This window comes from Haematobia irritans, chromosome 1, assembly GCF_050003625.1.
Source record: "Haematobia irritans isolate KBUSLIRL chromosome 1, ASM5000362v1, whole genome shotgun sequence".
In the NCBI taxonomy this organism is placed as follows: domain Eukaryota; kingdom Metazoa; phylum Arthropoda; class Insecta; order Diptera; family Muscidae; genus Haematobia; species Haematobia irritans.
This window is the reverse complement of record NC_134397.1, coordinates 29,569,440-29,596,286: the sequence shown is the minus strand read 5'-3', so window position 1 is coordinate 29,596,286 and position 26,847 is coordinate 29,569,440. Positions and strand designations below refer to the sequence as shown.

General features: G+C 31.3%; 2 protein-coding genes across 2 annotated transcripts in view; one reads left to right on the top strand and one right to left on the bottom strand.

The window, feature by feature from the left end:
- Window positions 1-4,403: 4,403 nt before the first annotated feature.
- Window positions 4,404-26,847, bottom strand: part of dpr17 (defective proboscis extension response 17) — a 78,230-nt gene continuing 55,786 nt past the window's right edge. Inside the window, exons 3-6 of the mRNA XM_075309594.1 lie at window positions 12,340-12,577; window positions 11,914-12,125; window positions 11,567-11,672; window positions 4,404-5,144 (exon numbers count right to left, since the gene is read on the bottom strand). Of these exons, the coding sequence (XP_075165709.1) occupies window positions 5,041-5,144; window positions 11,567-11,672; window positions 11,914-12,125; window positions 12,340-12,577 (660 nt within the window). The 3' untranslated portion in view covers window positions 4,404-5,040. The remainder of the gene's footprint in view (window positions 5,145-11,566; window positions 11,673-11,913; window positions 12,126-12,339; window positions 12,578-26,847) is intronic.
- Window positions 17,468-26,447, top strand: LOC142238060 (uncharacterized). The gene is made up of 2 exons (XM_075309586.1): window positions 17,468-17,966; window positions 24,984-26,447. The coding sequence occupies exon 2, from the start codon at window positions 24,986-24,988 to the stop codon at window positions 25,700-25,702; it is 717 nt and encodes a 238-aa protein (XP_075165701.1). The 5' UTR covers window positions 17,468-17,966; window positions 24,984-24,985; the 3' UTR covers window positions 25,703-26,447.

Below are 26,847 nucleotides of genomic sequence, written 5' to 3'. Positions count from 1 at the left end.
AAACTACCCGGCTTAAACGAAGCTCAAACATTTTAGAAAGTCGAATAGTCCTTTTTTCCTTGTGTTGAAAATATTTCACGTTTTAATATTTTTAAAAAAGTTGAAAGGCAAAAAATCTATATTAATATTCCTAAGTTACAAAATATGGAAAGGTCGGCTTTTTCAAATTTTGATCCTTAAATGCGCAATGTATCTTTTACGATACAACCAGAAAAATTTCTTACGTCTTAAAATTTTGACCAAATTCTATGAAATGAAGTTTGTTGCATTTAATATATCATAACTTCAATCCTAACAATGTTTTTCCGGAAAATTTATTGTACTTCTGAGTAATCTGCAGTCAAAAATAGAAATCACATTTTTACCAAAAATTCAAAATACTGCAAATGGGTCTTTAAATAATAATTACCAGAGATGAAAGTAATGTTGGTAAAAAAGATGTGTAGTGTTTATTTGTAAATAAATTAAGATACAACCACTAATATATTTTCCTCAAAAAGCATATACATTTTTTTATACCCTTAACCACTACTGTGGGACAGGATATAACAAGTTTGTGCATTTGTATGTAACGCCAAGAAAGAAAAGTCTGAGACCGATCGTCTAAGAATTAAATTCTGAGAATTTAATTCTAAGGTTGCAGTTTAAGTCCGATCGTTCTCAAATTTGGCATAGGGTGGTTTTTGGGTTAGAGACAATCGCTATTGATTTTGGAAAAATCGGTTCAGATTTAGATATAGCTTCCATATATATTTATCCACGATCTGGTCATAGTTGCCGTGTTTATCAAACGATTTTCTTCAAATTCCGTACATCCGAATATTTTGTGAGTCTCGAAAAACTTGCAAAATATTGCACAAATTTTACACAAGGAGTACTTTTAATAGTATCGTTAATTGTGCCAAATTTGGTTGAAATCGGTTCAGGTTTAGATATAACCAAAGTTATACTCCCAATTACGTGAAATTTTGCAGAGATTGCAGAATTATTATTCTAACTCTGCATGTCAAATTTGGTCAAAATCGGTTCAGATTTAGATACAGCTCCCATGTATGTGTACGCCAGAGTTGGGGAAATATGGTAGAATGTTTCATATTTTAATCCGATTTTTAATGGCATTTTCCTCCAATTGGCTTGATAGTTTCTACAGAGAATATATTTAATTCGCTAATTAAGTGTGTCAAGTGTGATCTAATTTGGTTCAGATTTAAATAAATCCTCAATATAGTTGTTCTTCCGGTTTATACAAATATGGCCAAAATACCCACATTTTACACAAAATTCTGTGATGATTTCCCAATATCGTAATCATATCTTAAACCACATAGTGGTCAGGGTACAATAAGTTTTATCTGCCAAAAAATGTGCCTACCAGAAATATTGATTTTAGGCCTCATAAAATATATACAAATCGACTCAGAATCACCCCCTGAGTCGATGTAGGGCTTGGTGTCCGTCCGTCTGTCCATGTATTTGTTGTTCACAGGATTCCGGTCGCAATTATTAACCGATTTTGATGAAATTTGGTACAGGGGTTTTTTTTGCACAAGGAGGAATGCTATTGAATTTGGAAGAAATCGGATCAAATTTAGATATAGCTCCCATATATATATGTATCGCCCGATTTCGACAAATGGGGTCACGTTGCGCTTTTTTTCAAAGGATCGTAACCAAATTTGGCAAAAGGTAATTGGTTTCATCGCCCTTCAAGTCTGCAAAATTTCATCCAAATCGGTTCAGATTTAGCTATAGCTCCCATGTATATGTACCGCCCGATTTTTCTAAATTTGGCCATAAAACTCTTATTTATCAACCGATCTTACTCAAATTTGGCTAAATATAGTCTTCTATAGCACTAACTATATGTGCAAAAAAATCATCGAAATCGGTTCAGATTTAGATATAGCTCCCATATATATGTACCGCCCAATCTTTCAAATTTGGCCATAAAACCGTTATTTATCAACCGATCTTACTCAACTTTGGCTAAAGCTGAGATCAAAACAACAAATATGATTGAAGTACAAACCCACAATAAAAAACAAAACACGAATGAAGTAAGAGGAAGCACGCTCAAAATAAACCCAGCCAACTGCACTCAAATCGATGATTTGATGGTGGCAAAGGAAAAGAGAAATGTTTGTATGAATTTATTTCGGCATAAGCCGGCTATCATAAACCTTTTTTCGGAAGGTTCAAGTGTGGTTCACCATGGGTTTAGTGAACTGCCTGAATTTATTTTTATAATTGGTTGATAGTTTTGCTGCAAGTAGAGGATGCTGATGAGGAATGTGGTAATTCCGAAACGTGCGTCCATCCAACCATATTGCAGTCTATAGGGCTTTGCCCAAATAAATTTGACAAACATTCTTTTCCTCTGTTAGTTAAGCTACTCTTGTAGTTTAGTCAAGACAATGGTTTTAAGGCTGAGATCAAAACAACAAATATGATTGAATTACAAACCCACAAAAAAATATTATTTCTACAAAAAAATTTCTCAAAATGCTATTTCTATGGATTTTTTTCTCAAAATGTTATTTCTATAGAATTTATTATCAAAATTTTATTTCTATAGAACAATTTCTCAAAAAAATTTGTTTATATAAACTTTTTCCAAAATTTTATTTCTATAGAGATTTAACAAAAAAAAAATACTATTTTTGGTAGAATTCTACCAACTGTGGCAACCGTTGGGGTAATACAAATTTATTTTCTAGGTTATATACGTTGCATATTAATGTTTTATGATAAAAAAGTACTTAGAACCATTTTTGATTTGTAAAATTTGTTTAAATTTAACGAAAAATATTGTAGGGAAAATTATTTGGGAATGTATGGGAAAGTAGGGAACTTTTTTGTCCTTGTAGGGTAAACCGAACATTTTCCCTGGCAACACTATAGTCAGATTGAGACAAAGCACCCATGAACATGTACCCCTTAATTTTCTTAAATATGCAACTGCGGTTTATCTCCCAGACCTATATCAATGTTACCCCACAAATGCTTATGATTACTAATTCAATAAGGGTGGTTTAGGGTATGATATAGTCGTCCCCGTCCGATTTTCTACTTTATTTTCTTGTTTTTTTTTTTCAATTTGCCTGAAATTGGAAATTTAGAGGTATTTTAGGACCACAAAAATGTATGCCGAAAATGGTGAGTATCGGCCAATATTTTAGTATAGCCCCAATATAGACCGATCTTCCGATTTAACTCCTTGGGTTCATAGAAACTGTAGTTTTTGTCCGATTTGCCTGAAAGTGCAAATATACTAGTATGTTAGACTCACAAAAACGTGTATCGGATTTACTTTTTATCGGTCCATTTGGTAAGGCCTCCATATAGACCGAAGTGATTCTTGAGGATATAGAAGGCGCACTGATGAAAATTGCTTGAAACTGAATGTAAAATTTCCAGATTTTACTTCTCGGGGTGAAAAACTACACATCCTAGATTTCAAATCAATGCGTTATTTCATCATTTTCTTGCACACTTACTAGAGATGTTAAATATTTCTCTAAAACTCAAACAAAAATGGTTCTTATAAATCCAGAATCTGATATACTGATGAACTGATCTGCTTGGAAGAATATCTGTCATCAAACCCCCAGAAATTTCAAAGGAAACTATAATATTTGATTCATGATGGTGGGTATTTAAGATTCGGCCCGGCCGAACTTACTTCTGATATACTTGTTTAAATTATTTTTAGTTAATTTTTGACAATTGGGGAAGGATTGATTTCTTACGTGCTAGTAGAACTCCAAAAATGTCAAAAAAGATTCTTTAATTTAATTAAAATCAAAATTTGAAATACAATTTCGTTTAGTTCTCGCATGATATACATCATTTTTAATGTTTCCCATAACATAGACTACTTTTTCCTGTGTACCGCTACATTTACCCTAAAAGAATCGCCCCTCCTATTTGGAATTGTGAGAATCCATATCTACTATTCTGAAATCGAAGAATAATAAGTTGACACTATCTTCCCACATGATATAGAAGATTGTTAAATGGTCTTCTATCTTGGATATTTTTCAGAAAATGCATTTGCTGAATATTGGTTTGTACGTGTTTTAGTTTTTTTTGTATGCTTAATTAATTCAAGTAAAAATTGTCTGTTTTTTCGAACAACGTTTATTGATATTTCACAACTTTAAGTTTTAATACTAGAATGTGTAGATTTCTTTTATTGATTTGAAATTTTCTCCTTTGTTTTTTTTTTTTCTATGAAAAATTGTCCATGGTTTTTTTAATATTCGTCTATCTGTATTTATTTATATGTATATGTGAAATTTAATTTTACATTTATTAATTAAACAGCAGTCAGACAACTAATACCATTTACTTAATAAGGTGATTTAAGTTTCAGTTTATTAGATTTGGGATTACTGTGTCGCTATGCCATAACAAATTTATTTACATATGTTTCAAAACCTAATCAAAAAGTAAGCATAGCATTCCACACACCCCTACCCCCCCTCACAATTGTGTTAAATGTTCTTCATTATTAACCTCTTAGTGCTTACCTAGAACGTGTCTGGGTTATTCGATTAATAAGCTCAACATTCACCATCTGAGGTTAGTGATTTTCCCAGAATAAGTCCATGGTGTATACACCTTGAGTTCTCCAACTGTTGTCTCAGCTATAGGCGAATCTTACAAGTGATGATGAAAATAAGTCCTCAATGTCCTTTGTATTGTTGTTGTTGTTGTCATTCAGCTATAATTTGGTTACACATTTACCACAACCGCAACCGACATTCACAATATCACAAACACATTCTCCATATTCAGATTCGTATTCAGGCATTTCTACGTGAGTGTATGTCTGTGTGAATGAGTGAGTGAATGAATGAACATTTGGATGGCTAGAAATGATGGCCGAGATATCTGAGACAGCCATATGAATGACTTGTGAAATCTTCTTTAAGTTTTGTTGGGCTTGGGGTCATAGGGCGAGATGAATGCATGCCCATCTTGTAGTCTATAAATTTAAATTAATTGCAGCACTTAATTCGTATTTTGGCCCCAGAATCACGTATTGTGTAATAACATCAATAAAAGTAAAATCAACAGATAAGCATCATTAAGGGCATACGTTCGTGCTGCCGACATAATGGCCGATGCTGAGTATTCACCTGTAATGAGAGGATATTAAAGAAGCAAGCACAAAAAAAAACACAATTAATAGAAAACGAGCTATGGCAAATGTCAATAATATTAATGGAATATTTATGATATGGATGGACAGGAATCTTAATGCGAAAAGGATGTCATAATTTGTAGAGATCTTTTTTTATAAGAAGACGACGGGTCATATGATGCGCTTGAGATTTCATAACTTAAATACATTTTTGATTGCTTCAAAAAGGTCTTCCGTTAAACCATCTATTAAAATTCTACCTTTTCGTAGAATATTTAAAATATGAATGGATAGGCTTTTTATACCTTAAACCACTTAGTGGTTAGGGTGTAATAACGTTGATCTGCTAACAAAAGGTGGCTGCCAGAAATATTGATTTTAGACCCCATAAAATATATAACAATCGAATCAAAATCACCTCCTGAGTAGATCTAGCCCTTGGTAACCGCCCAAACATGTGTTTGGTGTTCACAGGATTCACCCGATTTCGACAAATGGGGTCACAATGCGCTCTTGCACTAACCAATCGTCGTCAAATTTGACACAAAGTAATCTACTCTACCGCCCATTAAGTGTACAAAATATGTTCAAATTTAGATATAGCTCCCATATATATTTATGGGCCGATTTTTCCAAGTTTGACCATAAAACTCTCATTTATTAATCGATCTTACTCGCAGTTGGCTAAATCAAATTTTGTATAGTACTATCGGTGCAAAGAATTATCCGAATTAAAATTTTATTTCTATAGAAAATTTGGTTAGGTAGAAAACCTTTGTTAGCTACTAACCTATCTCATTTAAAATCATAATTTATTATGGTTTAAAATTCTTTAATAAATAAATAAATAAAATAGAAAATTTTGTCACAATTTTATTTCTACAGAAATTTTTCCATGCTTGCAAATTTATTTAGGCAGTAGCCGACTATCAAACCTTTTTTCGGAAGGTTCAAGTGTAGTTCACTTTGGGATGAGTGAATTACCCGAATTTATTCTGATAATTGGTTGATAGTTTTGCTGCAAGTAGAGGATACTGATGAGGAATGTGGTAATTCCGAAACGTCTGTACATCCAACAATCTTGCAGTCTAGAAGGCTTTGCCCAAATAAATTTGACAAGCATACTTTTCCTCTGTTGGTTAAGCTACACTTGTAGATTAGTCAATGCATGGTTTTAAGCTGAGATCAAAAACAACTATAATAAAATATTATTTCTATAGAAAAATTTGTCAAAATTTTTTTTCTATAGAAAATTTTGTCAAAATTTTATTTCTACAAAAAATTTTGTCAAAATTTTATTTCTATAGAAAATTTTGTCAAAATTTTATTTCTATCGAACATTTTGTCCAAATTTCATTTTTATAGAAAATTTTTTTTTAAATTTTATTTCTATAGAAAATTTTGTCAAAATGTCATTTGTATCGAAAGTTTTGCCAAAATTTTATTTCTATTGGAAATGTTGCCACAATTTTATTCCTATAGATAATTTTGTCAACATTTTTTTTATATAGAACATTTTGTTAAAATTTTATTTCTATAGAAAATTTGGTCAAAATGTAGTTTCTATAGAAGAGTTTGTTAAAATTATAGACAAAACTATAGAAAATTTTGTTAAACTTTTATTTCTATAGAGAATTTTGTCAAAATTTTATTTCTATAGAAAATTTCGTCAAAATGTTATTTCTATAGAAAATGTTGTCAAGATTTTATTTCTATTGAAAATTTTGTCAAAATTTTATTTTTATTGAAAATTTTCTCAAAATTTTATTTCTATCGAAAATTTTGTCAAAATTTTATTTCTATCGAAAATTTTGTCAAAATTTCATTTCTATAGAAAATTTTGTTACAATTTTATTTCGAAAGAAAATTGTGTCAAAATGTTATTTCTGTAGAAAATTTTGTCAAAATTTTATTTCTGTAGAAAATTTTGTCAAAATTTTATTTCTATGGAAAATTTTGTTAAAATTTTATTTTTATAGAAAATTTTGTCAAAATTTTATTTCTATAGAAAATTTTGTCAAAATTTTATTTCTATTTCTATCAAACCTTTTTTCGGAAGGTTCAAGTGTAGTTCACTTTGGGATGAGTGTATTACCCGAATTTATTCTGATAATTGGTTGATAGTTTTGCTGCAAGTAGAGGATGCTGATGAGGAATGTGGTAATTCCGAAACGTCTGTGCATCCAACAATCTTGCAGTCTAGAGGGCTTTGCCCAAATAAATTTGACAAGCATACTTTTCCTCTGTTGGTTAAGCTACACTTGTAGATTAGTCAATGCATGGTTTTAAGCTGAGATCAAAAACAACAATAATAAAATGTTATTTCTATAGAAAATTTTGTCAAAATTTTTTTCTATAGACAATTTTGTCAAAATTTTATTTCTACAGAAAATTTTGTCAAAATTTTATTTCTATAGAAAATTTTGTCAAAATTTTATTTCTATCGAAAATTTTGTCCAAATTTCATTTCTATAGAAAATTTTTTTAAAATTTTATTTCTATAGAAAATTTTGTCAAAATGTTATTTGTATCGAAAGTTTTGCCAAAATTTTATTTCTATTGGAAATGTTGCCACAATTTTATTCCTATAGATAATTTTGTCAACTTTTTTTATATAGAACATTTTGCTAAAATTTTATTTCTATAGAAAATTTGGTCAAATTGTAGTTTCTATAGAAAATTTTGTCAAAATTTTATTTTTATTGAAAATTTTGTCAAAATTGTATTTCTATCGAAAATTTTGTCAAAATTTAATTTCTATAGAAAATTTTGTTACAAGTTTATTTCGAAAGAAAATTGTGTCAAAATGTTATTTCTGTAGAAAATTTTGTCAAAATTTTATTTCTGTAGAAAATTTTGTCAAAATTTTATTTCTATAGAAAATTTTGTTAAAATTATATTTTTATAGAAAATTTTGTCAAAATTTTATTTCTATTTCTATCAAACCTTTTTTCGGAAGGTTCAAGTGTAGTTCACTTTGGGATGAGTGAATTACCCGAATTTATTCTGATAATTGGTTGATAGTTTTGCTGCAAGTAGAGGATGCTGATGAGGAATGTGGTAATTCCGAAACGTCTGTACATCCAACAATCTTGCAGTCTAGAGGGCTTTGCCCAAATAAATTTGACAAGCATACTTTTCCTCTGTTGGTTAAGCTACACTTGTAGATTAGTCAATGCATGGTTTTAAGCTGAGATCAAAAACAACAATAATAAAATCTTATTTCTATAGAAAATTTTGTCAAAATTTTATTTCTATAGAAAATTTTGTCATAATTTTTTTTCTATAGAAAATTTTGTAAAAATCTTATTTCTGTAGAAAATTTTTTCAAAATTTTATTTCTATAGAAAATTTTTCCAAAATTTTATTCCTATAGATAATTTTTTCAAAATTTTATTTCTATAGAAAATTTTGTCAAAATATTCTTGGTATAGAAAAATTTCTCAAAATTTTATTTTTCTAGAAAATTTTGTCAGATTTTTATTTCTATAGAATTTTTTTTCAAAATTTTGTTTCTATAGAAAATTTTGTCAAAATTGTATTTCTATTAAAAATTTTGTTAAAAGTTTATGTCCATAGAATTTTTGTCAAAATTTTATTTCTATACAACATTTTGTAAAAATTTCATTTCTGTAGAAAATGTTGTCAAAATTTTATTTCCATAGAAAATTTTGCACAAATTTTATTCCTATAGATAATTTTGTCAAAATTTTTTTCTATAGAACATTTTGTCAAGATTTTATTTCTATAGAAAATGTTGTTAAAATTTGATTTCTGTAGACATGTTGTCAAAATTTTATTTCTATAGAAAATCTTGTCAAAATTTTATTTCTACAGAAAATTTTGTCAAAATTTTATTTCTACAGAAAATTTTGTCAAAATTTTATTTCTACAGAAAATTTTGTCAAAATTTAAATTCTATAGAAAATTTTGTCAAATTTTTATTTCTATAGAAAATTTTGTCAAAATTGTATTTCTATAGAGAATTTTGTCAAAATTTTATTTCTGTAGAAAATTGTTTCAAAATTTTATTTCTATAGAAAATTTTGCCAAAATTTTATTCCTATAGATAAATTTGTCAAAATTTTTTTCTATAGAACATTTTGTCAAAATTTTATTTCTATAGAAAATGTTGTCAAAATTTTATTTCTATAGAAAATCTTCTCAAAATTTTATTTCTGTAAAAAATTGTTTCAAAATTTTATTTCTATAGAACATTTTTTCAAAATTTTATTTCTATAGAAAATTTTGTCAAAATTTTATTTCTATAGAACATTTTTTCAAAATTTTATCTCTATCGAAAATTTTGCCAAAATTTTATTTCTATAGAAAATTTTTCAAAATTTTATTTTATAGAAAATGTTGTCAAAATTTTATTTCTATAGAAAATTTTGTCAAAATGTTATTTCTATAGAAAATTTCTACAGAAAATTTTGTCAAAATTGTATTTCTGTAGAAACTTTTGTCAACATTCTATTTCTATAGAAGATATTGTCAAAATTTTATTTGTATTGAATTTTTTTTCAAAGTTTTTGTTAAAATTTTATTACTATGGAAAATTTTGTCAAAATTTTATTTCTATGGAAAATTTTGTCAAAATATTATTTCTATAGAAAAATTTGTCAAAAGTTTATTTCTATAGAAATCTTATTAAAATTTTATTTCCATAGAAATTTTTGTCAACATTTTATTTCTATAGAAAATTTTGTCAAATTTTTATTTCTATCGAAAATTTTGTTAAAACTTTATTGCTACAGAAATTAGGGATTTTTTCAAGACTTTGAGAATTTATTCCGAAAAAATTTTAACAGATTGAGCAATGGAAGTATTGTCAGTGTTTCCCATTTTTGTAGCTTTTTGGCTATACAGTGGGTGCAGGAGCACTTCCCATTTTAGCGTTTGTAAATAAATTGTATGGATATTACCTAGGTTAGGTTAGGTTAGGTTAGGTTATGTGGCAGCCCAATGTATCAGGCTCACTTAGACTATTCAGTCCATTGTGATACCACATTGGTGAACTTCTCTCTTATCACTGAGTGCTGCCCGATTCCATGTTAAGCTCAATGACAAGGGACCTCCTTTTTATAGCCGAGTCCGAACGGCGTTCCACATTCCAGTGAAACCACTTAGAGAAGCTTTGAAACCCTCAGAAATGTCACCAGCATTACTGAGGTGGGATATTACCTAATTGTACTGTAATGTCACCCTCTCGTGCATTTGCAAATATTGTGCCCGTTTATCGCGCAATGCTCGCATCAATTGAGTTCGTTACAAAACTGTTGTTGCAGCATCTTATAGTACACCATACCCAGCTGGACGGGCGAAAAACTCCAAGGCTAAGAATATGTAGCGCTATTGACAATAAAGATCAGACACTTTGCAATTTCTTTATACAAAATGACGTATAGAGAATATGGTCCTGTAAGCTTGGCCACCAAAAGGCCATTTGACTGATATATCTTCTTATGGTTAACGACACATCTTTTATTTTACTTAGAAATAAATAACCATCACTAATTTCAAACAAACTGCATTTTTGGAATACAAAAATTATATTTCTTATTGAAAACCCCTCCACAACAATATTTTGATGCTTTGCGAAAATAAAGTTAATGTAATGCTTCCCCCTCATATTAGAAGATATTAATTCATGCTCCATGGGAAAATGGTTTTTGGTTACATTTTAATGAGTATCAACAATTTGAAAATCCCATGATTTTGCCAAGCCCTATCCTTTAATGGCTTCGAATCTATATCACATTTCCCGTACCAAAGAATTGTAACGAATTTCTAATTACTCCCTCCATATTCGAGTTATTAAGCGTATATACAATGACACATTTTCCAAACAATGGCCTGTTACAATTTTTTGTCCCTCGATGCAAATCGGTTGTGATGCCCTGTATGCCATTAGCAACATGGTACTTTAATAAGGTTATTAGGGGGGGCGATAGGAAAAACTGGAAAGTATAAAAGTCAATGCTGCATTAAAGGATAATTCAAACGCTATTGATGTCAAACCATCGCAGTCAACTGTCAAATACACTCAGTATGCTGAGCTGACGTTAGCTTAGCATGGAAAGCAAGAAACAAAGACTAATGCACCTGAACTAATTGTTAATTAACGTGAGGTCCCTTTAAGCCAACTTCGGTTTAGCTATTTATTATTCTGCAGCTAATTGCCCAGTGTTGGTGCATAATTTCAGCTCATTAAAACTAAGCAAAAAATGTCAGCATGCATTGAAGCTGCTATTGCTTTCACGTATGAACGAGCACACGTAACTACCCCCAGAAAGCGGGAGTGAGTGAGGTTAGATCTTTACAGCAACGCCAGAAAAACAAATGAACGAACGTTAGAACAAATGAAAGGATCCTTGAAGGAAGTGGAACAATGAAATAACCAACAAACCAACTTACCGCTAAGCACATGCAGGTCAACGGAAACGGATGCACTATTCGATGGCTGGCAGGTATAATTTCCGGAATCCATTTTACGTACTGAGGGTATAATGAGTGAACCAATCTAAATACGAAGATATATAGAAAGAAATGGAATAAAGCAGATGTGAATTAGATATGTTATAGGTAGATGGGAAATTTCATACGGAAAAAGGACTATAACTAAGTCCAACAAGATTAGAAGATTTGCAAATTTTAAGGGAAATTTTTGTCTAATCAATTTATTATTTTTTTCTATGTATTCTATTAAATTAAATTTCTAAAAACAAATGTTATTTGAAAGTTTGTTTTTCAGAAAAACTTACCGTATTCTCATTATCACCATTATTTCCAAATATATTGCGATCCAATTGTGTATACCAACCCATTTTATTGTCTTCACTTATTTGAGTTTTGTCACGATACCAGATAATATATTGTGGTGGATCTAAAGTTCCTCGGACTATGCAATGCAATGCCACTTTACTGCCAGCCTTAACAAAGCGTGATTGGTCCCCAATCAATTCTGTTAATGGTACTAAACAAACAAAATCCATAGAGTCAGAGGAGAAAATAAAAGAAGCACACATACACACACACACATATATATCGGAAACGAAAAAAAACATAACAGTTAAATAAATCACAATGACATACATTTGATTGGATATGTCCATGGTTTCAGACAAACATCCATTGAAATAAAAATAGAAAATCACAAAAGTCCATTTTGTTGAGTTGGCTTTACTTACCAATAACTTTCAAATACACTTTGGCACTCATTTTTGGCTCTGAACTGGCTTGGCACTCAAACCAGCCCTCATCGGTTTGTTGAACGTATTTGATTTGTAATGACCATGTGTACTCTTTGTCATCCTGAAATATCGCCTGGAACCTTTGGTCAGCAATGAATGTGGTTTGATCCACCGATATGATATGACCATCACGTAATCGCACCCATGATACTGGCTTATTTTGCAGGCGATGTATCTGAAAGTGGTAGAAGAGAGTAAGTTTTTTTTTTAAGTATATGTCAATTGAAGCTCTAAGAGTAGCAAAGCAAAAGATTTTATAATGCACACAACTTTCCGTAAAATAATACGATGACCAAAAAAATTTTGTGTTTACGAAAAAAGTAGATTGTTCACAACAATCGCCAAATTTTCTATACAAACAAAACCGACCGAATTTGGTTTTTCCGACGAGAAGTCATTGCAAATTGAGCAGTTTATAAACAAACCAAATGATCACTACAACTTGCCAAAAACGTCGACTGAAATCTTACACCTTAAATTGATGACCAGAACTCAAGCTCAGCCGAAGGTAATTGTGTAGGCCGCTCTAACAAATGATAGTCACTCCCAGCTCATATTCATCGACCGTGGCGTCAAAGTAAATGGGTAATATTAGGGACGGCAGACGATTAAGACCCGGAGCGGCAAATCTCCGGGTCTTAATCACGGTTGTCACTCGACCCAAAAATAATCTATCAAAATTAATTTCTATAGAAGTTTTATTTCTATAGAAAATGTTGCCCAAGTTTTATTTCTATAGAAATTTTTGTTAAAATTTTATTTCTATGGAAAATTGTCTCAAAAATTCTTTTCTAAAAAAATTCAAAATTTTATTTCTATAGAAACTTTTCTCAAAATTTTATTTCTATAGAAAATTTTGGCAAAATTTTATTTCTATAGAAAATTTTGGCAAAATTTTATTTCTACGGAAAATTTTGTCAAAATTGTATTTCTATTGAAAATTTTGTCAAAATTTTATTTCTATGGAGAAATTTTTGTCAAAATTTTATTTCTGTAGAAAATTTTGTCAAAATTTTATTTCTGTGAAAATTTTGTGAAAACCTTCTTTCTATAAAAACTTTTTTAAAAATTTAATTTCTATGGAAAATTTCAAAATTTTATTTCTATGGACATTTTTGTTTAAATTTTATTTCTATAAAAAAATTTTGTCAAAATGTTATTTCTATAGAAACTTTCCTCAAAATTCTATTTCAATAGAAAATTTTGTCTAAATTTTATTTCTATAAAAAATTTTGTGAAAATTGCACTTCTGTAGAAAATTTTGTCAAAATTTTATTTCTATAGGAAATTTTGTCAAAATTTTATTTCTATGGAAATTTTTGTCAAAATTTTATTTCTATGGAAATTTTTGTCAAAATTTTATTTCTATAAAAAAATTGTCAAAATTTTATTTCTATAGAACATTTTCTCAAAATTTTATTTCTATAGAAAATTTTCTCAAAATTTTATTTCTATTGAAAATTTTGTTAAAATTTTATTTATACAGAAAATTTTGTCAAAATTTTATTTCTATTGAAAATTTTGTCAACATTTTATTTCTATAGAAAATTTTGTCAAAATTTTATTTCTAAGAAAAAACTGTCAAAGTTTTATTTCGATAGAAAATTTTGTCAAAATTTGATTTCTATAGAAAATTTTTTCAAAATTTTATTTCTGCGGAAAATTTGGTCAAAATTGTGTTTCTATTGAACATTTTATAAAGAATTTTATTTCTATAGAAAATCTTGTCAAAATTTTATTTCTGTAGAAAATTTTGTCAAAAAATTTCTTTCTATAAAAAATTTTGTCAAAATTTCTTTTCATTTTGTCGTTTTTTTATTTCTATAGAAAATTTTGTCAAAATTTTATTTCTATTTAAAATGTTATCAAAATGTTATTTCAATAGAAAATTTTGTCAAAATTTTATTTCTAATGTAAATTTTGTCAAAATTTTATTTCTGTAGAAAATTTTGTCAAAAAATTTCTTTCTATAAAAAATTTTGTCAAAATTTCTTTTCATTTTGTCGTTTTTTTATTTCTATAGAAAATTTTGTCAAAATTTTATTTCTATTTAAAATGTTATCAAAATTTTATTTCAATAGAAAATTTTGTCAAAATTTTATTTCTATTGAAAATTGTGTTTAAATTTGATTTCTATTGAAATAGAAAATTTTGGCAAAATTTTATTTCTATAGACAATTTTGTCAACATTTTATTTCTAGGAAAATTTTGTCAAAATGTTACTTTTGTAAAAAATTTTGTCAAATTAGTTAAAATTTTATTTCTATAGAAAATTTTGTCAAAATTTTATTTCTACGGAAAATTTTGTAAAAATTGTATTTCTATTGAAAATTTTATAAAAATTTTATTTTATGAAAAATTTTGTCAAAATTTTATTTCTATAGAAAAATTATTGTCAAAATTTTATTTCTTTGAAAATTTTGTCAAAATTTTATTTCTTTGAAAATTTTGTGAAAAACTTTTTTAAAAATTTTATTTCTATGGAAAATGTCAAAATTTTATTTCTATTGACTTTTTTGTCTAAAGTTTATTTCTATAAAAAAATTTTGTCAAAATGTTATTTCTATAGAAACTTTCCTCAAAATTCTATTTCAATAGAAAATTTTGTCTAAATTTTATTTCTATAAAAAATTTTGTGAAAATTGCATTTCTATAGAAAATTTTGTCAAAATTTTATTTCTATAGGAAATTTTGTCAAAATTGTATTTCTATGGAAATTTTTGTCAAAATTTTATTTCTATAAAAAAATTGTCAAAATTTTATTTCCATAGAAAATTTTCTCATAATTTTATTTCTATTGAAAATTTTGTTAAAATTTTATTTCTACACAAAATTTTATTTCTATTGAAAATTTTGTCAACATTTTATTTATCGAGAAAATTTTGTCAAAATTTTGTTTCTAAGAAAAAACTGTCAAAGTTTTATTTCGATAGAAAATTTTGTCAAAATTTGATTTCTATAGAAAATGTTTTCAAAATTTTATTTCTATAGAAAATTTTGACAAAATTTAAGTTCTGTAGAAAATTTTGTCAAAATTTTATTTATATAAAAAATTTTGTCAAAATTTTATTTATATAAAAAATTTTGTCAAAATTTTATTTCTATAGAAATTTTTGTCAAAATTTTATGTCTATAAAATATTATGTCAAAATTTTATTTCTATCGAAAATTTTGTGAGAATCTTATTTCATTCGTTTTGTTTTGTTATTGTTGGTTTTGTTCTTTAATCATTGTTGTTGTTTTTTTGAATTCAGCTTAAAACCATACATTGAATAAACTACAAGTGTAGCTTAACAAACAGAGGAAACTAATGTTTGTCGAATTTAGTTGGGCATAGAAAATTTTGTCAAATTTTATTTATATGGAACATTTTATCAAAATTTTATTTCTATGGAAATTTTTGTCAAAATTTTATTTCTATAGAAATTTTTGTGAAAATTTTATTTCTAAGAAAAAATTGTCAAAGTTTTATTTCTATAGAAAATTTTTGTCAATACAATTAAATTGTATATTATATTGGCCATATGTGATATACAGCACGAGTTCAAGGGAGTTGGTATAGGATATCACATAGCCGGTTTCTGCCGGTTGTTTCTGTCTAGCAAATAACTCTAAATCAAACAACATTAAAACCCTCTCAACCATGTGATGAAAAATTCAAAATGTTTTCATTGACAATGACATTGAACGATCTACATGTTGTCTAGTTGTATATGGCACAGTTGATAGTTGAGGTTCATGAAATTCGTCTGACATTGACTGATCATATTTAGTAGTTTTCGTATTTGAAATTGCCAGTGTGGCATCAAAGAGAAAAATAAACGTTCACATTTTTCAAGCAAATAGAAAAAAATCCTGTCTCACTTCTATTTCAATGCTGACAATGATAAATGATTATTTGATTTGCATGAGGAATACATGCAATATGGGGGGAAAAGCTACTATTTTTGGAACAAGAAAAATCCCTACGGTAGAATCAATCAATCTGGATGATGCTTCATTGTTCATATGATGATGGTATTGTAAGCTGTTCATACAAAATGCAAAAACTCTCACATACACACACATATTCGCTATCTTAGATGATATAAAGCTTTAAAGTCCATTGTCAAACATTGAATTGAAAGTGATGTGAAATAGTCCAAAAATATTCTGAGAAAAAAGAAAGAATTTTGTATAGAACCAATACTTGAGAAAGGACGGACAAATAGCCTGAATCTATTGAACATGTAGAACAAGTGCAATGACTTCGTTTCCAGGTATCTTGGTGAGAATACAGTGGTGATTACTGTATGAGAGCAAAGAACAAAAAGCTAGAAGTGTTTTTTGTATACTTCTTCTTTGAAAAAATTATTTATCTTTGGACATTTTCTAAAGGTTGATAAAACAGATTATGATTAAGGGAAACATAGAAATAATTAAAGACGTAATGTAATATACACCTCGTCATGAAGGCCATCATTTGTGTTGAGCTTAGATTCACAAATGGAAATTCAGTCTTATTATTGTCTTCTTCATTGGAAATTTGTTGGACGTATATAAGTATGATATAGATCTCTATGAGGGCCAGAATTCAAATTTGCCGGGTTGAAACTTATGTACCCAACACCATGGAACGCCTACATTTTTTTTTTAAATTCTCCTACTAATAGATTGTCAAATATATTATATACGAGTAGCTGATATGTATTGCAATAAAGTAAATCGATATATTTATCGATGTCCGTCTGAACATCTATCATCTGAAAATAGGTTATAGACTTTTCTTAATTGTTCCTTGCCGATATAGTACAATAGTCCCAGGTAATTAACTAATGAAAACAAATGTGTTGATGCGAGAAAACGCTGGGTTGTATCACTGACGTATGCAACACAACGTGGACTAATCAGTCCTTGCATGACCGTCACCGTCCTTGTTTGTGGACGGCGTTAGATTCATTTTTGTTGACATTGTCTTTTTTTATATATAGTTTTTTTTTCTTTCTAAGCGCCATATTGTGATTTAAAGTGTACAAGAAAGGAGGCAATTAGTAGTGCTAAATAAAAGAAATAATCAAATTTATATGAACTTTTTGTATTTATATTTTGTAAAAATAAAATCATTGGTTTTGAAGTGAACTATCGTGCCTTTGTATTTACCAGTGAGCTATTTGTGACATTATTTCTTTGGAGGAAAAATATTGCTTAGCTATCCCTTTGGGAAAAGTGTTTAACCAAAGAAAAAATATATTTGTATTGCCCCAGGGGCTAGTGAATCCAACTGACGTGTGTTTGCATTCCAATAAGATCAGTGCATGGAAATACATTTACCTTCCCCATTGGGAAAGAACAATTAAATTTCATCCAAAGACGGGACGTCTTGATCATCCAAGGAAAACGTAAAGACAAACAAGCGAGGGTGTCCGAATCTGAGGATTTTGGTGACTACCCTCTGGAAAGTTGGATAGTGACTCCAACATATGGTCCTTCAGAAGCCGTCTAGTTATACAAAATTGGACATCAACATCAGCAAATCCAGTGGAAAAGTGGTAAATTCAACAAACAAGAAATTATTTGGACAAAAGGTATGTACACAATATTACATTCAAAATATTATATTGTGGTGGACATACATACTGGCCCGGCTACATGGATCTTTCTCAATAATGGTGCTCAAATTTAATGGTTATATTGTTACATAACACGTCCAGAAAATTCTAAAGACCAAGCATTTTTTAAAGCGATACCGTTACCATTCCATTCTTCTTGTCTCCTTTGAATTGCCTTTCTCATTTGTTGGTGTTGTATTGAACCGGCAAATTTCTTGTTTACATTTTTGCATTTTCCCTTGATGCATTGAAATTTGGCAACAACCCCCATCTCTTCACTTGTTACCCATGCTTACATCGATCATTAGAAATTTTGTTGTCTCAATTTGATGTGGAGTTTGAAAACATTGCTCTGCTTGTGCGCTGTTCTTTCTCATTGTATGCAGTTGCAGAGCTTTTTGTCTACCTCACCCCTCGTTGATTTCACACATCGCTTGTGCGCTACACACTTGGATTCGTATATTTAGATACGATTATTTATGTTTTGCTTTTTGGAGAAAATAGCAAATACATACATCATAACAAAGGGCACATACGATATTGAAAAACAATACATTGTCTAATACACTTGCACAGTGGCGCAAGGTAAAAAAAATAATGGTATATGAAAATTATGGAATCTAAGAAATAATCTTCCTCTTGGTAAATCTGGCTCACAAATAATGTAAAAGTAACATTCGAAGGAATCCTTGTTTGTGTCTATGGATTTTTGTGACTCCGAATATTGGCTCTAAGAGGCAGTTACTTAATATAAGTATCTTGGAAAATCATACACTGTGACAGTCTTATTGGAAAAGACTTTGTTTTGAAAAATTGTTTGTACTTGGACAAATGACAGTACATGGTTGATACAGTGGGCCAGAAGAGAAGAAAAATTTATTTGGAAATTTTTGGATTTAAAATTGTATACTTTGAATTGATCGCATTACATGTATCTACACTGAGAGAAATTTGTGAGAAATAATTTGTTGAAGAATTACTGGATTCTTTCACTTATATATTGGACAATATTGGCTCGTAATTGTTATAATTGGATCAACCAAAAATTATTGACTCACAAAAATTAATTGGAGAACATTATGAATCAGTACTCATCCGTTGGGATATTGGAATTTTTCGAAACATTTTTTAAGTTTTGGCTTCCTCTAAAGAATTTTTTCATTTGAACAAAACTTTGGATTTTGTGGATTTTTAATTTTCTCGTGGGAGAAATTGAAATATTTGAAATTTAATATTGGAATTTAATGAGCATATAAAATTTTGCGAAATATTTGAATTGCAAAAAGGAAATATTGGAGATTTTTCCGTTTGATTTGTAAATCTTGCTCATAATATAAAATTTGCTGAATACTTCTTGGCGTTAATAACAATAAATGATAAAATTTGGAGATCAATTGTATTGTTGATTGGAACAATTTATATTGGAAAAATTTTCATTTGGGAAAATTTTGAAATTTATTTGGCTCTTACTACATAATTGCCTCATTTGGTTTTGTTTCTTGGGACAAATTGGAATTTTCTGGAAATTTTGGAAAAAAAAAAATATATATATATATAAATAAATTTGGAGAATTTTGGAATTCGATATACCGAATTGGTTTAATCGGCCATACATTGTTTTGCTTCTTGAGCAAACATAAATAACTTTCTCATTTCATTGTTTCACTGCCTCTTAAACAAAAAATTTATAATTGTGAATCAAATTGTTTTCTCTTGTAAAATGTCGACCTTTGAAGACCTTGTAACTCAGTGTGAGGAGATTGTGTCATTCGAAGAAAATCTTTCTGGAACTGACTCCTCAAGGTATAATTTATCTGCAATTGAAGCAGATGAAGAGGAAGTTCGTCTGTTGTGGGCAGCATGGAAACAGGCACACAAAAATTGCGTTTCAGACACTGAGTGTTATAAAAAGAATAGAGAAGCGATAAAAACGAAAAGGAAATTAGCTCATGAAAGCTATATAAAATGTGTTAGTACTTTGGGAGAATGGAAGGAAAAAATTAAAGCTAATCCGATTTCTGCTAAGTCTTCGTCTTCCTCAATAGCTGTCCCTCCGTGCGATACTGAAATTTTTCACGGGGACTACGTATCATGGCCTAGTTTTCGTGATTTGTTCACGGCCATATACATTAATAATAAAAAACTTAGCGCCGTAGAAAAACTATACCATCTTTTTCAAAAGACAAGTGGAGAAGCAAGGGAAATTAATCGTCATATCCCGCTAACAGCTGAGGGCTTTTCAATTGCGTGGGATAATCTAAAGAATCAATATGAAAATAAAAGGATTCTAATTAACTCTCAATTGAGAAATCTTTTTAATTTGACTCCCTGTGGGCAAGAATCTGCAAGTGGTCTTAAGAGACTTCAACGTGATGTCACAAATTGTATTTCGGTTTTGGAATTATATAAAATTGATGTGAAATCTTGGGATCCAATATTTGTTTATCAATGTTCCACTAAAATGCCTAAACTAACGCTTTCTCTGTGGGAACAATCTTTAGTAAATAAAACAGAAATGCCTCGATGGGAGGATTTGAATAAATTTCTGACTGAAAGGTTTCAAGCGTTGGAGAGCGTTTCGGATTTAACTGGCTCTATTGGTTCACAACTTTCTCAGAATTCTCGTCCGAAATTCAACCAATATGATAACTCGAAAAAATTTAAAGTCCATCATACAAAATTGAATGAGAGTAAATGCAGTTTGTGTAAAGGAACTCATTCATTAAAATCTTGCCCAAAGTTTCTCAATATGGAATTTCGAAATAGATTAAATGTTGTCCGAAAAGAAAATAGATGCATTAATTGTTTGGCTCAGGGTCATAGAGCAGTAGACTGTAGGTCGTCTGCTTGTTCAAAGTGTAATTTGAAACACCATAGTTTAATGCATAAAAATAAATCGCCTCAAAACAATGTTTCGAATACGAATGAAAACAGAAATCTTCCTCAATCTTCAACAACAAATAACGGCGTACAAGACGACGAACCCTCGACTTCCTCAAGTGCTCGTGCTTTTCATACTTCTGTCTCAAATAGAACAATGCTAGCCACTGCTTTGATAAATATTTTGAAAAATGGTGTTGCGTATAAAGCTAGGGCTTTAATTGATCCCTGTTCGGACGATACATTTATTTCCTCACGTCTTCAAAAGACTTTGAAATTACCTACAAAGTCTGTCTCTGCTGATATTTCTGGCTTAGGTGGAGAATTTTTAACCAAATGTTCCAAAATTGCTTTCTTGAAAATTGGATCAAGAAAAAATGAATCTTTCTCATTGGAATTAGAAGCGTTAGTTGTGCCTGATATAACAGGCAATATTCCCACACATTCTATTGAGAATAGTTGTATAGAGAAAATCCCAAAGATGGATTTGGCAGATCCTACATTTTATGAAAGTGGCCCCGTAGATATCTTACTCGGAGGAAATATTTATCCAATTATCTTGCTCAATGGAGTACAAAAAGGCATTCTTGGTTCTCTGATAGCCCAAGAAACAGTTTTTGGCTGGATATTGACCGGCCCAACTGAGAATTCAACACGAAGAAGAATGATTCGTGTTTCTCACTGTACTAGAGTATCATTACAAGATCAACTTGCCAAATTTTGGACAATAGAAGAAGTTCCCAAAAAATGTAAACTTTCATTTGAGGATAAAAAATGTGAAGAAAATTTTCGATCGACTACTGTTAGAGGTCCTGATGGGAGATATACTGTAAACTTGCCCTTTCGGTCGGATTTACCATTTACACTTGCTTCTGACTCAAGTCGATATATTGCGTTGTCCCAATTTTTAAGAAATGAGGCTTCTTTGATTCGTAGGCCTGAACATAAATCGGAATATGACAAAGTCATTTTAGAATATTTGTCTCTAGGACATATGGAAAAAGTGGATCGGCCATTATCGAGCAATGGAACTTATTTTTATTTGCCTCATCACGGGATATTCAAACCTGACAGAACTACAACAAAGTTGAGAATTGTTTTTAATGCCTCATGTGCGTCATCTAATGGCAAAGGTTTAAACGACATGTTATATGTTGGCCCTACACTGCAAAAAGATATTGTCTCACTAGTTTTGAATTGGCGTCTATACCGATTTGTTTTTAATGCTGACATTAGCAAAATGTATAGACAAATTTGGGTCAATTCAAATCATGCCTCATATCAGCGTATTTTATTTAGATCTTCCCCAAACGAGGAAATTACCGATTACCAATTGAAAACGGTAACCTTTGGCATAAATTGCGCTCCTTATTTGGCTCTTAGGACGCTTTTGAAATTGGCGGAAGATGAAGAAAATAATTTTCCACTTGGCTCAAAAATACTGCGTGATAATATGTACGTTGATGACGCGTTGGTTGGTGTTCATACCGTTGATGAAGGTCTGAAAGCGAGAAATGAATTAATTGGAATTTTGAATTCAGCCGGGTTTGAATTACGTAAATGGACATCCAACTCTAAAAATATATTAGATGGAATTCCTCGTGAGCATCTATTGAGAGAGGACTTTTTAGAGTTTGATGATAAGAGTTCTGCGAAAACACTTGGTATTAGGTGGAACGCTTCCTCAGATTGTTTCTATTTTGTGATGGATAAAATAGAAGAAAGAAATTCTTACACAAAAAGACAAGTTTTGTCGATTATTGCCAAAATTTTTGACCCTTTGGGATGGCTGTCTCCAATTGTTGTAAGGGCAAAAATTTTAATGCAAAAACTTTGGCTCGATGATATAGGCTGGGACGATCCCTTAAAGCCACTTACTCTTATTAGTTGGAAAAATTTTGTCTCTGATTCAAAAGGAATTGATGATATTTGTATACCCCGTTGGGTAAAATATTCTCCTGAGTGCAGTGTACAAGTGCATGGATTTTGTGACTCGTCGGAGTTAGCATATGCTGCAACTTTATATTTGAGAATAGAAATTGGTAATCAAATTTACACAAACTTGCTGGTTTCCAAATCCAGGGTTGCTCCCCTGAAAAAGATGTCTTTGCCTCGACTAGAGCTATGTGGAGCTCTACTGTTGTCTGAATTGGTTGATTCTATTCTGCCTCAAATGAAAATTCCAAAAACTAATTTATTTGCATGGTCTGACTCAACAATTGTTCTGTGTTGGTTAAGAAAACTTCCTCATACATGGACAACGTTCGTAGCAAACAGGGTTGCTATTATTCAAGAAAAAGTTGGTAATAACTGGCGATATGTGCCAACGGCAGTTAATCCGTCGGATCTAGCAACCCGGGGGCGAACTCCTTTAGAATTAAAGGATTGTAGTTTATGGTGGCATGGACCAATTTGGCTCAAAGAGAAAGAAAGTGAATGGCCTTTAAATATTTCGATCCCAGACACAACAGTTGAATCTAAACCTGTAAGAGCTCATGTTGCTAGATCGACTATAGAAGAAGATATATTGGAAAGATTTTCTTGCCTCTCGAGGGCTATCCATGTAATATCATATATGTTTCGCTTCTTTCGACGTATACACATTTCTCATAAAACAAAATACAAGTTTGAAAGCGTTCGACTCTCTGCAAAGGAACTTAGATTCACTCGTCTTCGTTTGATGTCATTGTCGCAGAGAATTTATTTCTCTTCAGAATACGATTGTCTCATGAGGAAACAAAATTTGCCATCAGGTAGTTCTCTTCTTTCTCTTACTCCTTTTCTGGATAAGGACCAGCTCATTCGAGCAAATGGACGCTTGGGTTCCACAACCGCCTTATCTTACCACGAGAGGCATCCCGTCATATTGGCTTATCAAAGCTACTTCGCAAAGCTTTATGTTGCATTGGTACATAAGCTAACGAACCATGGTGGTGTTCAATTGACACTTGCTACTACGAGGCTTGAATGTTGGATTATAAAGGGCAGGAATCTCGTGAAAGCACATTATCGACGCTGCAAAGAATGTATTATTGCTCAACAGAAACGGCAAAGTCAAATTATGGCAGCACTTCCTCAAGAAAGAACAACATTTAATCGACCTTTCTCTACTTCTGGGGTAGATTTTGCTGGCCCGTTTGAAGTTAAAACTTTCAATGGACGCGGTTGTCGTATTTCAAAGGGGTATATTTGTTTATTTGTTTGCTTCGTGACTAAGGCTATACACTTGGAGCCAGTCAGCGATCTTTCCACTTCAGCTTTCTTGGCGGCTTTGGCTCGTTTTGTGTCTCGAAGAGGTTGTCCTCGTCATATTTACTCGGATAACGGGAAAAACTTTGTTGGAGCGGATAGAGAACTCCGAAGAAACTTTGCTCGGACGGTCTCTGAATTGAAGGATGAAGCTGTCACCCGATATGGTCATCAACAGCTCCAATGGCATTTTATTCCTGCCTCATCGCCACACATGGGTGGGCTTTGGGAGGCGGGAGTAAAAAGTTGCAAAAATCATTTAAAAAAGATGTCTGGGCAAATTCGACATACTTTTGAAGAATTTGCTACAATTTTGGCCACCATAGAATCTTGTCTCAATTCCAGGCCATTAACTCCGATATCAGACAATATTGATGACTTCGGTGCCCTTTCTCCCGGTCACTTCCTCATAGGGGGATCTCTTCTTTCTCCAGCAGAGCCAGAGGAATCCGCAAAGAACACGTCGTTGCTAAATCGTTGGCGACGTTTGAAGTTGATTCAGCAGGAATTCTGCCGAAGGTGGAAGGCCGAATATTTGAAGGAGCTTCATAAGCGCACGAAATGGAAGAACTCTCAAGAAGATCTAAAAATTAATGATCTAGTTGTACTTCGTCATGAAGCTCTCGCTCCCAATGATTGGCGTTTGGGGCGAGTTATAAAACTTCATCATGGTCGTGATAACCGTGTTCGTGTTGTGGATTTACGAACACAGACTGGAATTATTTCTCGACCTATTCATAAGCTTGTGTTACTTCCTCGCTCTCAATAAGATCTCAGTTCCAGCCCAGTTTATGTTGTCTCACTTACTCTTGCTCAGTATCCAAATTTGCCTCTTCCTCACTATTGGATTTTTATTTATTACAGAAATGAGTTTCAAGGACGAGTTCAAATGCCCATTCTGCGATACCAGGCATTCGCTGCGTCATTGTCGCATCTTTCTCCAGCTGCCAACTCCAGTGAAGGAGGACTACATAAGAGAAAGGAATTTTTGCTTCAATTGTATGGGGATGTCTCATGTAGCAATTCACTGCCCAAGGACCAAGGGATGTCACATTTGCCATCTCCCTCATCATACGTTGTTACACCCTATGAATTCACGTCGAAATGTTTGGTTACCAATGTCTGCTCTCGTTATGGTTAAAATCCCTGGGAAGCTCGAAACTCCTGTACAAGCCAAGGCACTTCTCATTCCATCTATGAATAAAAGCGAGATTTATCTTGGCTGGCCTCTTCCACGACGTGGGCCAGAATTTGGACGTACTATACCTGTGGTTCTGAGTTCAATCCATAACAATGTCAGAACACTAACCACCACCTTGCTCAACTCACAGCCGATGGCGCTTACCAAGCCAGATAAACCTCTCAATCTACAATACTTGAGAGATGTTTACCCAGACAAAGCATTAGCTGACCCAGGCCTTCACTTACCGAGAGGAGTAAGTATTATATTGGGACGAGACGTCGCCGAAAGGATTTACCTGGGACTGCCTAAATTGGAGCGTGATTTGCCGTATGCCCAGAACACCATCTTTGGATGGACATTCTTCGGGGAAGTGGCAAGAGACTTTAATTTTTGCGGATAAAGTGCCTCTGAGACAACAACTGAATTATTTTGTTTTGTTTTTTTGTTTTTACCCCCAGGGGTGTATATTACCAGGCTGGTTCCTGAATTTATATATGATAGATAATAAGCCACCATGAATTCATTTATTTTTATTTTGTTTTAACAACCTTTTTTGTTTTGAAATAAGTAATTGCGAGGTAGTCGCAAGGGGGGCGGGATGTTGATGCGAGAAAACGCTGTGTTGTATCACTGACGTATGCAACACAACGTGGACTAATCAGTCCTTGCATGACCGTCACCGTCCTTGTTTGTGGACGGCGTTAGATTCATTTTTGTTGACATTGTCTTTTTTTATATATAGTTTTTTTTTCTTTCTAAGCGCCATATTGTGATTTAAAGTGTACAAGAAAGGAGGCAATTAGTAGTGCTAAATAAAAGAAATAATCAAATTTATATGAACTTTTTGTATTTATATTTTGTAAAAATAAAATCATTGGTTTTGAAGTGAACTATCGTGCCTTTGTATTTACCAGTGAGCTATTTGTGACATTATTTCTTTGGAGGAAAAATATTGCTTAGCTATCCCTTTGGGAAAAGTGTTTAACCAAAGAAAAAATATATTTGTATTGCCCCAGGGGCTAGTGAATCCAACTGACGTGTGTTTGCATTCCAATAAGATCAGTGCATGGAAATACATTTACCTTCCCCATTGGGAAAGAACAATTAAATTTCATCCAAAGACGGGACGTCTTGATCATCCAAGGAAAACGTAAAGACAAACAAGCGAGGGTGTCCGAATCTGAGGATTTTGGTGACTACCCTCTGGAAAGTTGGATAGTGACTCCAACAAAATGCATGCCCGGTTCTAAAGATTTTGTCTTTACACTAATGATTTTGGTAGTGATTCCGAGTCAAAGAATTAAATGGTGATGGGAATATAATAAGCTAGTCATTCCGTTTGTAGCACATCGAATTGGACTACATAAAATATATATTCTTGATAAGGGATACATTCTAAGACGATATAACCATGTCTGTCTGTCTGTTGTAATCAATAAAAAATTTATAATGAAAATTTTACAATTTTTTTCTAAAGAATTTTTTGTCAAAACTTTATTTCTATAGAAAATTTTAAAATTTTTTCTATAGAAATTTTTATCAAAA

What these genes read in the sequence shown, in the direction of transcription:
- LOC142238060 (XM_075309586.1), top strand. Translation starts at nt 24,986, where the DNA reads ATGAGTTTCAAGGACGAGTTCAAATGCCCATTCTGCGATACCAGGCAT.